Source organism: Amblyomma mixtum, chromosome 1 (assembly GCF_055824585.1).
Source record: "Amblyomma mixtum isolate Tamu chromosome 1, ASM5582458v1, whole genome shotgun sequence".
Lineage (NCBI taxonomy): Eukaryota > Metazoa > Arthropoda > Arachnida > Ixodida > Ixodidae > Amblyomma > Amblyomma mixtum.
Window position 1 is genome coordinate 276,710,157 of NC_143012.1, and position 17,231 is coordinate 276,727,387.

At 48.6% G+C, this 17,231-nt stretch overlaps 1 protein-coding gene across 1 annotated transcript in view; it reads right to left on the reverse strand.

The window, feature by feature from the left end:
* Positions 1-288: 288 nt before the first annotated feature.
* Positions 289-17,231, reverse strand: part of LOC149371790 (solute carrier organic anion transporter family member 4A1-like) — a 28,698-nt gene continuing 11,755 nt past the window's right edge. Inside the window, exons 5-11 of the mRNA XM_089566086.1 lie at positions 11,427-11,588; positions 7,504-7,593; positions 6,482-6,674; positions 5,181-5,340; positions 3,248-3,459; positions 1,865-1,929; positions 289-1,365 (exon numbers count right to left, since the gene is read on the reverse strand). Coding sequence (XP_089422212.1) covers positions 1,148-1,365; positions 1,865-1,929; positions 3,248-3,459; positions 5,181-5,340; positions 6,482-6,674; positions 7,504-7,593; positions 11,427-11,588 — 1,100 coding nt within the window. The 3' untranslated portion in view covers positions 289-1,147. The remainder of the gene's footprint in view (positions 1,366-1,864; positions 1,930-3,247; positions 3,460-5,180; positions 5,341-6,481; positions 6,675-7,503; positions 7,594-11,426; positions 11,589-17,231) is intronic.

Below are 17,231 nucleotides of genomic sequence, written 5' to 3' on the forward strand. Positions count from 1 at the left end.
ATCAATTCTTTTGAAACTTATCTCCATCCGACAAACCAAACTTTTAACGCGGACTGTTAGCCGCTCGTTAGTAGAGTCGCCACTTTAGAAATATGCCGCTCAAGGTTCTTTGAAACTTTTCCACAAAGGTTTTGCAATGTCGGTAGGATGAAAAAGTGGAAAGGTACAGCGTCGGGGTAGAACTGCATTCACTGTTGTAAAAACGGAAACGAGGACAAAGCGAACAAGTAGAGTCAAGCAGGAATCAGTGCCTTTCCATTTAGTTTTTCTCCACAAATCGCTGCCAACAGAGTGCTGCCGTTTGACTTCTATTTCATAATTGCTCATTCATCCGGTCCATGATATTTTCCCCAAAATTTGCTCCTGGCTGCATTGATTTCGTACATAGCGAAATACGAATACCAGTCACCACGAGAGAGCTTGTCTTCTTTCCGCATTTAATTTTTCGAACACGTAGTGGCTGTAAGCACCAGCAAAGCATATTCACTAGGCGCACTGCGTTATTGCATAGCACGAAAAGGCGCTGCCATGAACGGTATCCCCCTTATGGGGAGTCCTGTGCACTCCTATGTTCGTGCTGCAATGCGGCCGGCCGGAGCAGATCTGGAGAAGCGCTCGGCGCGGTTACGCTCCCTTGCGTGGAGTTGGAGGCGCATGGCCGCACGACAACATTGTCAGTTAACGGCTATAATTCTTGATAAAGTTGATCATCGGGAATGAAGCTAACGTACAATGCGATTATCGAACGAGCAAGCAGCGCCAAAAGTGGCGCACGCTGAACTGACACTCTCGTCTTGGAAAAGGTAGGATGGTGCCGCCACCTGTAGGAACAAAACGGTACTTCCTATGCACGTGCACAGCAGTCTGGCGCTCAACACACGGATGCCACAGATTCCATGGACAACTTTGCACACAGGCTGCGCGAAATGCACATGCTTAAATAGGTGCGCGCTCTCTGCAAGCACGCTGTGGCAGAAGTCTGCCCGTCACCTTATAACAGTGTACTGCTTTGTGCACTCGGCGGTTCCATAGTAGTCATTACACATCAGTTTTTCGAGTAAAAATCCACGTTGTACAGGTGTGGGCCGTGAAGTTCGGCAGGTCTCTGGATGCCCAAAAACACGCCGCAAGGTGACACGAAGATGTGTCACTCGATGCCCCCTTGATGACCGCGCAACGCGGTGAGAGCGCCGTAGTAGAGCAAGATGGAGCACGTCTTGGCGGGCACCAGGAACTCTAGCATGCTGAGCGCCAGAAGTTCGTTGTTGTACAGGAGGCAGGCGCCCCGCTGCAAGCACACCTCTTGCCACAGCAGGCAGCTGCCGTCGATCACGGAGCCCAGCAGGAGCGGTGCCGGGATGTTGCCTGCACGGGACAGGGAGTGAGGCCACTGTCGACTAAGCAGGCCGGCAGAACTGATCGGGTCCCTAGTCCGGGACACCTTTGGTAAAAGCCGCTGCCCGTGCTCTGGCGACGAGGATTCGTTGTTCCTCGAGGTCCGAGCTGGACAGGGCCGCCTCCCAGCCCTCCCACGTTGGCTGATTTATTAGGTCAATACTGTTAATTTCCTGAGAGGCCCATACCATATGTTATAAGTTTGCCTTCTGGTCACACAATTTGCACTGCGCCGAAACGGACTCTGGCTCAATGGCGTGAAGCGTAGCTGGATTATTAAATTACATAGCTTGTAGCCTTCGAAGGTGACATTCTTCTGATTTATTAAGACCGAGAGAAATGAACACAGTCAACAAGAGGGAAATACTTCCGCATTCTGGGAAATACTTCGCAGTGATTATTTCATCACTGGGATCGGACGCTGGCACGACAGGTAGGGTTTGCAACCCAACAACGTGCTGGTACCCACCGATGAAGCGAATAGTGACCCACTTCACGGCGAGGCCCACCGCTCTCTCCTTCTCTTGCACGCAGCTGCGGAAAAGCGAGGAAGGCGGGGGTGAACAACAGAAGGCGGCTTTCCAGCCAACTAAACACCGAAAAATTAACCCCGACTAACCAGGAATAAATTTAAAAAACGTGGTATAGAGCTCACACTGAACACATGGCACATAACAGCCCTACGAATAATGTTCGCGCCGCGCTGAAACCTCTGCTGACTTGTTTTACTCGTAAAAAATTGCGTTTCCTTCGATTTATGTAATGCATTGATTACTTTCTGTGAGGTGTAACCTTCTCGGTAATCCATTTTTTTTAGCAATGGTAGACGAATTTTGTTAATTTTTATTTTCCAAAAACAAGTCCAGTAATTAAATATTACATCTATTATTTTCCAAAAACAAGTAGTAACCAGTGATCTAACATCGAGAACCTGAACTCTGTTATAAACATTCGCGTAGCACGGAAACGGTCGAATTACAGATAAGCCCCGCGCTAGAGGACGTCCGCATATTCGAATCCGAGCCATTTCACTAGACCCGAGTTCGGCCGCATTTCGCATTTCACTACGGCGGCCCAATGGAATGGCATGTTCAATAAGCTTGGGCTCACTAAACAGACGCATTGCGCACCGCGGCGCTTAGCGTGACTTCGTATGTTTCGTATGTTGAAGCAACGCACTTTCCTCTAACGCGTACATAGAAATACTCCAGTGTCGCTACTGATGCGTTCACAAGGAAGTGTGAAAAAATAATATCGAAGCAAACTTCGAAAAACAACTGCAGGTGAAATTACCGACGTAGATCAAGCAAGGCGCACCGGAACATTCTCGTCCGTGTATATTTGTGTTATGCTAATAACAGATGGATGAAAAATAACGCCATAGTAATCGATTACTTGTCTACGTGTTCAGTAAACTTTTTAAGGTCTGTAATTGATCACTGAAATCAGTTATACATTTAAGATAAACTAAGGCTGTGTTTGGTTTATGGGGTTTAACGTTCCAAAGCGACTAAGGCTATGAGAGACGCCGTAGTGGAGGGCTCAGGAAATTTCGACCACCTGGGGTTCTTTAACGTGCACTGAAATCGTTAATGGACACTGTAATGGACTGCAATGGAAGTACTACTCTACAAGACTGGCTGGCATGGACTCAAACACGGTTTCCTTCGCATGAAAAGTGAATAAATTTTCGCCTCCTTTGGATCGCGAAAGATAAATCTTTTAGCGCAGTCAACGCAATGTTCAGTCGAATTCTACTCGCAAATTTTTCAGATTGTTCGGCGAGGCAAACGCTAGTGCAAACCAGCTTTTTCAGGTACCCCCCAAGCACTGAAGCTCAGCGCATGCTTACCGCATCATCACTGTTATGATGGGACCCGAGTTGAAGAAACTGAAAAAGACGCAGATAAAGATGACGACCATGTAGATGACGAGCAGGTCGCAGTCGGTCGGGCATTTCAAACGTGTCGCCTCGAAATCGTACGCAGACGCATTGCTCGGCGCACTGATCGGCGCGCCCAGCGGGATCGGAACGCAGGAGCAGTTCTTGTACACTTGCATCTCCTGCGAACAGCCGAACGGAAAACATTCACACATGCAGCGAAGCGTTACAGCAATTCTTCCTTAATGTGCGATGTCAGTGCACGTTAAAGAACCCCAGGTGGTCGCAACTTCCGGAGCCCTTCACTACGGCGTCCCTCGTAGCCTGAGTCGCTTTGGGACGTTAAACCCCAATAAACCAACCAACAACCAACCTTTTGTTTTGGTTCTTAACAGTTAGCAATATATATATATATATATATATATATATATAGCGGAGACGTACTAGCGTGGATGTACAGTCTAACGCGATTTCAAGATGATCGCTTCAGGGTTGAAATTGAAATTTTATTACCGACTCTGATCACTGGGAGGCTCTAAACTCCTCCAGCTGGCTGAAGACGCCGCCGCTGACCAAGGGATAGCGGCCGTCGTTTAAGCGGGGGGTGGCTTCGGGTCGCTCCTCTGTATCCGCTGATAATAAAGTTTCACCACCACCACCTCAACAAGAGAGTGTTGGGAGGAGGCCAGGTGAAAAGCTGTAAAAACGGCTTCAGGAGCCCTGACCTTTTTTGTACACACAGCATCACAACAGCGAGCGACGAAGGCGGTACACATATCGATACATGTACATCACGCCAGAGAGCAAATAAAAAGAAAACCAAAGCAAGTGAGAAAAAGAAGACAAACTACATTATCATACAAACATGGCACGCAGTATCTTTGATGAGATAGTGGATATGTCACTGCTTGTCTCCATGAAAATCCGATTGGAAACCACAGGTAATGAATATTTTAACATCTGTTTTCCGTAGTTTGTTCGGCATTTGGTGACGTTCCAGGGTTCCAAATAACGTACGTTTTAAATGGTGGAATTTTAGTGAGCTTTAGTATGTTTACCCACTCGGATTGGTTTTGGTTTGGTTTGATTTTTTTGAGGAAAAGAAATGTCGCAGTAACTGTCTCGCATATCTCGGTGGACGCCCGAACCGCACAAGGCAAGGGATAAAGGAGGGACTGAAAGAAGAGGTGCCGTAATGGAGGTCTCCGGATTAATTTCGACCACCAGGGGATCTTTAACGGGCACTGACATCGCACAGCACACGGGCGCCTTTTGAGTTTCGCCTGCATCAAAACGCTGCCGCCGCGGTCGGGTTCGAACCCGCGGGTACTCAGGCTAAGCAGACGAGCGCCTTAACCACTGAGCCGTCGAAGTTGCTTGTCATTCCTAATGCTACCTATAGGGCAAATAGCACCGGCGTCGCTGTCGTTAATGGGCAGCGTGGCCGCTGTTGCGCACGAACCACTGCTGGCCGTTACCACCGCAGGCAACGGAGTCACGGGAGAGAGCTGCCTCATGTAAATGGCGCGACCGCATCCTCGGCGAGCTTGGTGTGCCTGGATGGCCAGTGCTGGCGAACGGGCTCCACCCCGCGATGTTTTGGCGATTGTTAATATATCAGCTGTGCTCCGGCTCGTCATAAGCTACTCGTGGAACCAGATGGGAAAGGCTTCGTAAAACAGCTCTCGCCTTTATCGTCCCGGCAAAAACGGACCAACAATATTTTTTTCTGGTGTGGCGGTCACTTAGACCGCAGCAGACATGACGGAGCAGGATAGAGGAGTTCTTCGGCTAGCCAAGCTCGTCTATTTGTTGCACCCTTCTCGCTGAAATAAACTGTGCTACAGCACTTTAATCCGAGTGCTTTAGTCGGGTGCAGGCCACGTAAAGTGCGCGTTCTTACCCAGGTACCGTCGTAGGGGTTCGGGATGACCTCCCTCTCAAGGCAGCCGGCGAAGCAAGGGGACGCGTAGACCACGTTCTCCACCGAGCATATGGGGTCCAGCAGCTCCGCCCGGCAGTGGCAGTTCTCGTTGCACTCGCTGGTGAAGTCCACCGTGCGGCTGCGCGCCAGCGGAGCCGCGCTCACAACGCATTCCGCGCGGGTTCGAGACCCGCTCGTCGCAGCTAACAGTTACAGGCCGTTTTCTCCTCGCTCAAGAGACGTCGTTCATCATCATCATTTATTTGACTCTTAAAGGCCCCTGGGGGGTATTACATAAGGGGGGGGGGGGGGGGAGTAGTACATTCAACATGACTCACATTGGCGGGGATAAAAAAAAAAGGAATGAATAAAAAAAACAGACAACAAAAGCATAAATAGAAATAAAGTCACGAAAGGGAAATGAAACAATTTATACAGCAAGATAAGACATCAGGCGTTCTTTAAACCTTACTGGATCGTATTCAATGATAACAGATTCTGGAAGCCGATTCCAGTCTTGAATAGCAGCTGGCAAAAAAGATTTGTTGAAGGCATTAGTTGATCCGTGTAACGTTGGATGCTCATGGAGTTGAATAAAAGGGATGACATGCGCACAGGAGGGACTAGAAGGGACTCGCGTAGGTTAGGAAAGTTGTGATATAATTTGTGCAGTAAACATACGCGAGAAACTTAGCGTCTAAGGGCTAGTGGGCTGATAGCGATGGATGACTTGATAGCGGTAATGATGTGGTGAAAATCGTTATCTGAAGTAATAAAGCGTGCCGCACGATTCTGAATGGATTCAATGGTGTTAATTAAGTAAGCCTGGTGAGGAGACCAAATTGCTCATGCGTACTCAAGTTTAGTGCGAATGAAAGTCTTGTATTCATGCTTACAGATTGATTGCGGAGACAGTGAAGTTACCTAAAAAAAAAACAGTGTTTTTGATGTATCAGCAACGAGTTGAGTGATGTGTTTATCCCACCTCATTTTGCTGCTGATTGTGACACCTAAGTACTTGAACTTGTTGAACTCTTGGGTTGAGTGCTTACTCCTATTCGATCCAAGCCTTTTATAGGGCGCCAGGCAAACTGCTTTGCTGCGTAACGTTGACAGAGGCGCGCCAAGGTGCAGTGAAATCTGACTGGTACAGTACTAAAAGGAACGCCCAGATAGCATTAAATGAAAAAAAAGAGTTAATCCTTCTCTTTTGTAGAGCATGAAGGAATTCCGAAGACCAGACGGCACAGAGAGAACCGGACTGTATACATTCCGCTCACTTGCTGCTGCGCACGTCCCCTCGGAAGAAGGTCGGGTTGGGGCAGTGCAGCGCGAAGACCCACATGCAGAGCCAGGGGATGATGCTCATCGCGCAGCACATCTTCAGTATGGTGCGTATGGGCAGCTCCATCTTGGACACCAGCGCGCCGCCCATCACGGTGCCACCGATGCCGGCCGGGATCAGGATGCAGCCTGCGCGCACATCGCCGCATGGTGGGAAAACATTCGTTAGGGCGGGCAACAAACAAGGAAACGAATGACCTGTCCACACCGCTGGCTGTCCAACAGTGAGCACTTCTAATGACCGCTGGAGGTAGGTAAACTTTAAAGATCAAAATCAGGGAAATGTTTGTTGAGGCTTGTGGGTGGGGTTCTCATTCCAGGGCTCCACACGCTTGAGCTGTCAGACGGACCAGTGTTATGAGGGCTCTTTGGTCCTCGACACGATCGCTGCTCAGCATCGCTTCCCACCGCTCAAATGACGTGTACTGCGTATTAAGGGCTTCGGTTTTGCCCCGCATCCTCACGAAATGTGGAAGAGTGTTGGGCGGGCCTGGTACCATGGCCATGTGTCAGGGTATAGTGTTTGGAGGAAGAGCAACAGTGGGAGCGTATCGCTTCACCGAACGCATCTCCAGTGGGTCCAGGAACGCGCCTTTTAATGAAACCGCCTCCTCCCCCTGCTTAAATATTTAAAATGCTTTATTTTCGAGGCCAGATTTAAGGAGCGAATGGTAAGGGCAACGGCCCCTCCTGCAAAAGAGCAATTTGCTGCGAAAAAAAAAAAAAGCGGACTGGGGCCCCATTATTTCGACAAAAAGTAAGAAAAAATTCATTATGTGTGAAAAAGTCCATGTCGCAGGGACTAATTGCGATCCCAAACAATCATCAGCGTAAATATAAATACGTCCACTGCAGGCCAGGCGCCTCTCCTCTAACCCTGTCCTCGTCCGGTCATCTGGCTGTCTGCCACCCCGCCCATGGAACCCCAGGGAATAATGAGAGCCAAACGGATTCTTACCCAGTGCTGCGGCTGTCTTCGAAGGAGTCATTGAGAATTCGGCCTCGAAGAACTTCACCGAAAAGGCCGCCACGGCCGTACCCACCATGGCTGGGAAAGAGCAAAGCAGCAAATACGGGTGCACATTTATCTTTGCTCTTTAAGAACCGAGAATGCTTTCCGAACGTATTCACCAATGAAGTAAGAGACTTAGTGCGGGCCTTGTTTAAAACCACGCTGCACTGGCATAACCATCCATCACACAAACTGTTGAACACAAAAGGGCAATGGATTGAAGGGCTCGTTAAAATGTTAATATGAAAGAAACCAATAGTCATTGAAACCAAGGAAAATATAGGGAAACCTTTTTTTTAATGGGGCTATTGACCAAAGTTCCACTTTTATGTACACAATTGAAAGAAATCATGCCCTTAGGTTTTACTTGGTCTCGATGACTGTTGGCTTCTTTCATAAGTCCATAATACTAAGTGATTTTAAATTAGGCTGTGGATAAAGGTACGTCGGACGGACAAGGTACAGTATCTTCCGTGGTACGTCGGACGGAGCCGACCAGTTTTTTTTTTTTTTAATGGTGTGGCTAAAGGTACAGCCTAACGCGATTTGGAAGTGGTCACTTCAAGTTTTACCGACTCGGATTAAATTGGTGTAAAACGCGTTACTTTCGCAAGACGGCTGCAACGAATACATAAGTTTAGCTAGACGCAGAATTGTTATATGCTGCACAGTAATGTTCGCTGCGGACTAAGTGACCGTCATGCCAGGACAAATTTGTCGGCCCGTTTTAGCCGGAACTACAGATGTGGTAACCTTCTAATTGTGCTAGACTGTACATCGGAAAGACCTGTGCGTTTTTTCCCCCGAGTACTTCGGTCGGATGTGGCTAGTGTCCTTTTGATTCTTGCTGGGCAGTCTGCTCGATTTTGGCCCGTTTTTGTTTTTGGTTCAAGGATGTTTACCCAACGCCCGGAATGGAGCTATTGACACTCGGTGCGCGACTGTGAGAGCACCATGAATGAAATGCTTGTTCTGCTATGCGAATAACAAACTCCATGTCCCCTGTTTGCACCGTTGGCCGCCCGTCGTTTGGTTACAGCGCGCGAACTGCGAATTACTCATGGCTATTTATGCCAACAAAGGGCACATACATGTGTTTTTCTGCCGTGTGCCGAGGTCCGTTTCCTTGCGGCGAGCTGCTGCCCACCAGTCCATTTCAATGCGGGCCGCATCGGTGCTTCAAGTACATGTGCGGCATGTGACGATGGCTGAGCTGGGTTTCTTCGACTCGCGCTAAGCTTGAACCCAGGGGGAAAATTTAAATTGCGTGCGAAAGGCCAAACTACGAGCCGGGTACTTTCCTCGTCCCCTAAACGTAACTATTCGTCGGAAGTGGTTCGTGCGCGCTTCAGGCTTCCCGGCTACTACCGCGCATTGCGGTGGAACACGTCTTCGCATCGGCAGATGCATCGGCGCCTGGTCATGGCCGCTGTGTCACCGCAGTAACCGTACAATAGCTTTTGCAATGGCTGTGAGGCAGAATGTAAAAATTTTAAAGACGAACATTATATTTTCCACTAAAGAAAAGTTCATCATCATCATCATCATCATCAGCCTGACTATGCCCACTGCAGGGCAAATGCCTTTTCCATGTCTCTCCAATTAACCCTGTCCTTTGCCAGCTGCGACCGCCGTATCCCTGCAAACTTCTTAATCTCACCCGCCCACCTGACCTGTCGTCCCCTGCTGCGCTTACCTTCTCTTGGAATACGCTTCGTTACCCTTAATAACCAACCGTTATCTTGCCTTCGCATTATATGCCTTGCGCAAGCCCATTTCGACTAGGGTGTCATTAACCCACCTTTGTTTGCTCACCCACTCTGCCCGCTTTTGATCTCTTGGCGTTACACCTATCATTTTTCTGTACACCTATCATTTTTCTGTATCATTTTTCTGTACGTACGTCGCGTCGCCTGCCGTCGCCGCCGCTTGCATGCGACGTATGCTCGCCTCGCACAACCATGCGTGAAAACGCCATTTTCGCAATTTTCCGTAGCGCTGGGTGTGCCTCAATGCGTCTGTACATAATCGTGCGTTTTTATGATCGCGGGGTCTCCGTGCATGTCAGTGGTTGTTCAAAAGGGTTGCGTGACGAGCTAAATACGTTTCGTCGTCGCCGCATCGATTGACCGTCAGCCGGAGATTATTTTTCTTTGGAAAGTAGCGAATATAGCGAGCAACCTCGCGGATCGGGAAGAGCGTGTAACGACGCTCATAAGTTGAACGTGGCTTTAGCGATGTCCGCGCCCTACGTTTAATGAAAGAGAGAGAAAAAACTTTATTGTACCTTTAATGGGATTGAACTTATTCCGTCGGACGTATCTTTACACACTTCGCTTAAATTATGTTGCGACAACATAGCTTGTACCGTCATCGAAGTGGTGTCTATGGAAAAATGCAACCATACGTGGCGCGGGTAGGGGGCTTTGTCACGCGTAAAAAGAATGCATTGAATTCCAGAAGCAATAACAGGAAAATATTTTTAACTTTGTATACGTCCCAGAACGAGCCCCCCCCCCCCCCCCCCCCCCCCCCCCCAAGAAAAAAAAGAAAAAAAGAGGAAAGGAAAGGCCCTCACTGATGGGCGAGGCTTTAGAATCCACAGTGCGATAGAAAGCTGGAATAACCTCCCCGAACACATTGTCATTGAGACTAATCCTTCCAGATTCAGACAGCTTCTAATCGACCATCTCAACGACAAATAATTTTTTCCTGCACCCTATGCCAGCTTCCAAGCCCTGCAAACTGACCAGCCTGTTCTACTTCCAAAGTTGTAATCTGTTTTTGTTTATATTTCTGCTACACTGTCATGACTTGATTATTTGAATTTGTTACTTCTGTCTTTTTTTCGTCTTGTTCTACTTTTTTTCTATTCTATATTTTATATTTTCTATATTTTTCTGTATTTCTATATTCCTTCTATATTTATATTCATGTATGACTGCTGAACACCCATGTACCACCTCCCCCCCTTATGTAATGTCCCTAACGGGACCCTTAAGGGTTAATAAATGATGATGATGATGAAAGAGGACCAGGACTGCATCGCTGTTGGCCAGGAAGTGCAACCAATTATGTTTTAAGCTGTTGGGTGCATGTTTTAAACTGCAAGGCCGGTTCACGCCTGCAGCGACCGATCTTGTTTTTTTCCCTTCATCTTAGCACTTGTTCCTGTTTCAGAGGTTATGTTTCTGCACCCCTCACATAAAGACCAATTGCGCTTTTTGCTGCTGCAGTTATAATCAAGCATTTCCGCAACCATCCGAATTTCTTATGTTTGTCTACCAGGCGCCTGCCTGTGTAAACCACCGTATATGGACCATGGTGAAGACCGTACGATCGTGTCTGAAAGAACACTAACATACGCTAAAGCTATTATTTTGCTCTAATTTAACGAAGTCGTATGTGTTGTCATTCTCAGTGCAGCTCAATAGAACATAGCACACTACAATATCAGTGCAACATTATACAATAGTGTGAATGAATCCACCTGCAATCTCGCCTAGGTCTGAGTGACTACCGCCACACGAGCCTCGAAACGCCCGAGGCTCTCAGCCAGGCGGAAAGCCTAAATGATATACTCGGCGAAACTAAAGCTATCAATTAAAGATTTCAAACTAAAGTATGTCAGTTAGATATGCCACAACTCACCATTACTTGCAGTTAAATGTAGGATACGAAAGCATGGCACTGACTTCCAGAGCTTTGTGGTTGGCTTGCGAGCGAGAGAAGACAGCGCACTCATTGAAGCTGCTACCCCGCGGTCTGCCTCGCAGCAAGACATTGTGAAATGAACCTCTCATGCGCCTCGGGAGGGTATATGACTGTGCACATCCGGCGCTAAGAGGCGCAACCACAAGGTGACGCACCTTCGGTGGCAGAGGCGAGGGTGAGCATGACGAAGGGGATGTTCTTGAGGAGCGCCATGATGGCGCGTGGCATATCGCTCACGTACTGGCCGTACTCGGTCTCCTCGTCGGCGCCCTTGCTGCATACGTGCAGCCGGCGCACCATCTGGCACTGGTGGAACGCTGCACCGCACGCGCTGTGTTAGCGTCCACCCAGAAAACCGGCGACTCTGGCTAGCTGCTACGTCATCAGACATCACTTCGACAAGATTGCAGTGAGTCGCTAGGGCTCAGTGGTTCTGCTGACCTCAAGGTCACGGGTTCGATCCCTGTCGCGGCGGCTGTATTTCTATGGAGGCAAAATATCAAAATCCCCGTGTGCTGTGCAATTTCAGCGCGCGTTAAAGAACACCAGGTCCTCTAAATTAGCCTGGAGTCCTCCGCTACGGCGTCGTTCATAGACAGTGTGTCGCTTCGGGACATTAAATTTCCCACAATGAACAATTCTGTCCCTCGTCAAAATTTGCCAACGTTAGCGCTGATTCAAGACCACTCAGCGCCTGACGGACCACTCCGTGCGCACAGTGAGGCTGCGGCACGTACACAGGTCACGCCACCATGTGGCCCCACGGGGTTTTGGGACAGGAGTTTCGGGGCACCGCCGGAAGAGAGCATGGTGAGCGAGCCTATAGCGGGAGTGCGCGGCATGTCGGGCAATGGTGGACAGAGAATCCCGGGGATGATTGTGTGACGGTCGAGACTGGCAGCGGCACGACCGAACGTGACACGCAGCTCTGCAAGCTGCGTGGATATCCTACGCCCTGGAATACGCCCATTAGGGCTCATTAACTAAACACTTCAGTGAAGTCGGTCCTGTTAAGTGTGGGTCACCAGTCGCTGCATGCATGACGACTTTGTAGAAGATGCATAAGTTAGGAAAACTGAACTACACGCCCCTGTCCAAGGGTACCAAATATTTGCTCAATTTTGCACAGCTGTAATTAATGGACCTTTTTTCAATCAACGCGATGTTGAAGGGGAACCAATGCATCAGTCTGAATGAAGCGCAAGTTCGAACTAGACGTGTTGGAAGCAAGGAGGATATATAGAATTTGCTGGAGTGGAGAGGGCGCGCTCCGTCCGAAGCCGCCTGCCGCCATCTTACCAGAGGCAAAAAGCGCGCTTGGCGCCGGCTCGCGCCGCTGTTTTCCGGAGTTGTTTTGCAGATTCCACCTGCTGATTCCACCAACAACATTCAGTTTGTCTTAGGTGCGTGTCACATGATAAAGCTTGTGCGGAACTCGTTGGCAACTGTAAGCCACCTTATTTGACATGGAAGGAAATCACGTGAAGTGGGCTTATATAGTGGCATTGGAGGCATTACAACGTGGCGAAGGGTTGCGGGTTGCGTCCAATGGGAAAAACAAAAAATGAAGTACGATATGCAGTACAAGCCCCGAGTGCTTGAGTTGCTGACGCCTTGGACTTCTGCGAACAAGTGCTCAAACTGCCACAGTTGAAGGGTGCCAGTGCAACATCTAAGTTCATTAGGCTTTTTGATCACTTGTTCGACATCACGAATTCTCAAAATCCATTTGCATGATCATACAATGCACCTCTTCGGAAGGGAAATGAAGGCTGCTGGAAGCTATTTTTTTCCGAGGCCCGTACCAAAATACATGGGCTAAGAGATCCGGCAGGACGTTATTGGGATCGGGTGAGCGTGGTCGGGCCGGAGAAGGAACGAGGAAGGCGGGAGACGCGGGGTTACGGCGAGATAGACAAGGAAGGAGAACTTTATGCAGGAATATTTACATTATTTACGAAAAGGATAACTGAGAATGAACCTCAGTGAAAGAGAACTTCTTCAGGAGTCAACAGTAGTGCTCTGGAGTCCTCAAAACAACACCCGTTAAATAACGCACGGATTCCCCAGATCCCTGTCTGGGGAATATAGTTTGAAGGATGACGTCCAATAGCATGAGCAGACGTGGACTCCGGAGGTACCGCCCACAGCAGGGCGGCGTTGGGCCGTGGGGCTCTCCCGCAGCTCGGTTGATGGGAGAGGGTAGAGGCTCAGTAATTAAACACTGCTGTCTTTCACTCAGCACACCACCACTCTGTTCGTTGACCCGAGGGTCGACTCGGCCACGGAACGCCGCCATCGTCGCCGCATCTTCGGCCTTCGGCGGTCTTTGACCTTCGCCGCTGCCACCATGGTCCCACGGTCCTGGAAGGTCGCTGCCTTAATCCACTTAGGCAGGAGGGGAGCGCGAGCTGCCTTAATCCACCCAGGCAAGAGGGGGGGGGGGGGGGGGCATACCAAACCCAACAACGTCCAGTTATACAGGGACTGAAGAAAACTGGGTTTGTTGGATTTTTGGTGTGCCTGGCCAGCACATAAAAACTGAAAAAACGGAAAGTTTCTTCAACGATAGCATGTGAACAGTGCATCGCAGCCCCGCATTCGGATGAGCTGCCACCTTTAATCAGGCAAAAGAGCCGAGGTGGACTTATTTCACCGGCGCAAGACGTTGTTAGTCCTTGTGAAGCAGTTGAAAAGGGGCTTCGACGGCTACAGGCAGAATATGATACAATTAAAATGGTGACGATAAGATTGAAACACCTCATCCTTGAAGTCCTGGGAACCTCCACAGAGAAAAAGTGGTTTCAGAAACTGGAGGACCACATCCTTGACCTTGACCCACTTGACGACCATATTTATAGTTTGTGCAAAAAAATCGCTGAAGAATATGTGAAAGTGAGAATACATCACATGACAAAAGAACGAAACCGTGAACTGATCAAAAACAAAGTGAGACCCACTTTTGTCACGGGTGATTATTTTCAATCACCAGTAGGGTATTTGTCATGATGTTTTTGACCGCGTGTAAGATTTTTCCTTAATATCTGCGCAGTTGAGCTGTCCTCTGCACATCTGTTGGCTGCTGGTTGATTGAAAATAAACGTCTAAAACTAGAACCGCGCATGTGGATTCCTTTCGAAATGCGAGCAGCTGCATCAGCAAAGCGAAAAGTCACGAGCGCGGCTGCACTACGCTTTTCTCCATAAAATTTGTGTACTTAAACTGGCTTTTACATGCCAGTTGGCTGCCAGTTGATGGAAACGAAACGTTTATAACTGGAATCACTCTTATTCGTTTGCTCCGCAAATGCAAGCAACTTCATCCGCAGAGCGGAAAAGCACGAGCGACGCAGCGCTAAGCTTTTCTCCTTAATATCTGAGCTGGCAAACTGCCTTCTACATGCCAGTTTGCCGCTGGTTGACAAAAAATGGACGTTTACAACTAGAACCACTCGTTTGCGTTGCTTTGTAAACGCGAAAAAGCGCGGCTGCGCTATGCTTTTCCCCTTAATATTTCCGTAGTTAAACTGCCTTCTTCACGCCAGTTGGCTGCTAGTTGATGGAAAATAAACGTTTACAACTAGAGCCACAAGTTTTCGTTGATTTCTGAATGCTAGCAACTTCATGAGTAGCGCGAAAAACTAGAAGCACGGCTGCGATCCGCTGCTTTTTGCCTCTACAGGCTGCGCTATGCCTTTCTCCTTAATACTTCTGCAGTTAAACTGCCTTCATCACGGCAGTTTGGTGCTGGTTGATGGGAAATAAGCGTTTACGACTAGAACCACTTGTTTTCAATGCTTTCTGAATGAGCGCAACTTCATCAGCAGCGCGAAAAAGCAGAAGCGCGGCCAGGCGCGGCTGCGCGCTACGCTCCTTTTTGCCTCTGGTAAGATGGCCGCCGCCCGTTCGGCGCGGCTGCACCCTTGTCCATAGGCGCGTATAGGCGGCTTCCACTCCAGCAAGCTTTATATATCCTCCTTGGTTGGAAGTAACTGAAGTCCAGTGTATGGAGAAGACTGGTCTCGTTGTAGCGCGCACAGGTGCTTGCGCAGGGGAACTCGAGCTCTGTGAGCGGCTGATGTATTAATTTAAAAAGCGTAAGTGCGACGGCGACTGTATATATACTTTAGAAAAGGGCTCCTGTGGTTCAGACTAGTTCGAAGATTGTCCATGAGAGTGAACAGCAGCGGCAACGAGACGGAGGTAATGGCATATGCATGTGACGATTTATTTATTTACTTAATTATTTATTGATTGACTGATTGTCGAAGATATATAGGGTGCGGTTGTTGCTCAATTCGCGTTTGTTTTATGTTCATTACAATGCTGCCCGACAAATCGAAGGTGCGATGGCGTTTCTCATTATGTTACACGGAGACCTGGACCGCACACACGCGACGATGATAGCGTGCGGGAAGTGCAATTAGCGGAAATAGTATACAAACGCTCGCAAAAAATTCTTGAAGGAAAAGGAAACACCACGTTTCGGGCCCCGTACGGTTCCCTTGAACACACAGTGCGCTGCATGGAACGACAGTGGCTTAATTAAGGGTAATGCTTCGCAGTGACCGATTGTAGATTTCTGGAAGATTTCCACGTGTTCTGCCAAGAGCATGCTTCGGGTTATGTATATGGAATGATTCTAAAAGAAGGTGCGATGATAAGAGGTTGCGATGACAGCGATCAAACAGTTGCAGTCGAACAATGAAATCGCAATCATCGGCAACAGTTTCTTGGCTATCGTCGCGCCTTCTTTTGGAATCATTCCATATACACAACCTAAAGCGTGCTCTTAACAAAACAAGCAGAATCTTCCAGAAATCCACAGTCGTTCCCTGTGCATTTTAACAGCACTTATGCCACCGCCGTTCCACGCAGCGCTCTAAGTGTTGATATCAAGGGCCCCGCCTACAAAGACAACGCCACCGTCATTTTGGACCGATCTGATTACATCAAGAAGATGTACGCGCTTCTTGAAGATGTGGACATCTATATGAAACTGAACTGCCATCCAAGGAAAAAAATTGAATCGGAACTGCAGAAGCTGTCGACTGGAGTGTTCAAGTACGCACCTCCTGAAAGAAAACAACTGTACAAGCTTCTCTGCCACAACGGTTCGGTTCCCCCGATCTAGGGAGTTCCAAAAGTGCACAAGCCAAGCGTAGATTACATGTTTCTGTAGACAACTGTCCCGTCATCTGCACCAGGGCCCTTCGCCCACTAGTTGGACAAATCGATGTTCACATGCGTTCCCGTGGACTTCGCCGTACAGTGCTGATAGGAAACTCTTAGCGCAGACACCACATTGCCTTCAAGGACTCTGCTCGACGCGGACGATCCATGCCGCCTATTGAGATACTGTCTCGACAACACGCATTTTGCTTACAACGGAACGTTCTACAGGCAGCGCTTCGGCACAGCAATGGGAGCGTCGCATTAGAAGCCATTGAGAGCGCAGCCGTTTCCGCGGTAAAACCGGCACCGAAGTTATTCCTGCGTTACTTGGACGATCGTTCAAGCAGCGTATACATTGCGAAGACGCACAGCCTTTCCTACACTCCAGCCAGCAGTGCAATTTACCATGGAAGAAGAGATCAACGCAAAAATTCCTTTTCTTGATGTCCTCGTAGAGGAAAGCCGAAGAACACTGGAAAGTGTCTGAACTTTCAATGAGCACATCCTATTGGTCTCAAGCAGACGGTCGCCAAACCGTCATTTAATCACGCGTTCAACCTATTCTCGAGCCCCGAAAAACGTTGCTGAGAAATCGACAATGAGTAGCAAGATCTGAAAAGCAACGGATACCATAAGCAGCTAGTAAATAAGCAAAGATCGTTCGGCTCACGCTTCCAGACTTAGCCAAGAACAAAGCAAAAAAAAAACGCAGAAACCAAGCGAGCGAGTATTCTGTACGCTTCCGGGGTCAGCGAAGCACTGTCACGAATTCTCAAAGGCTATGGC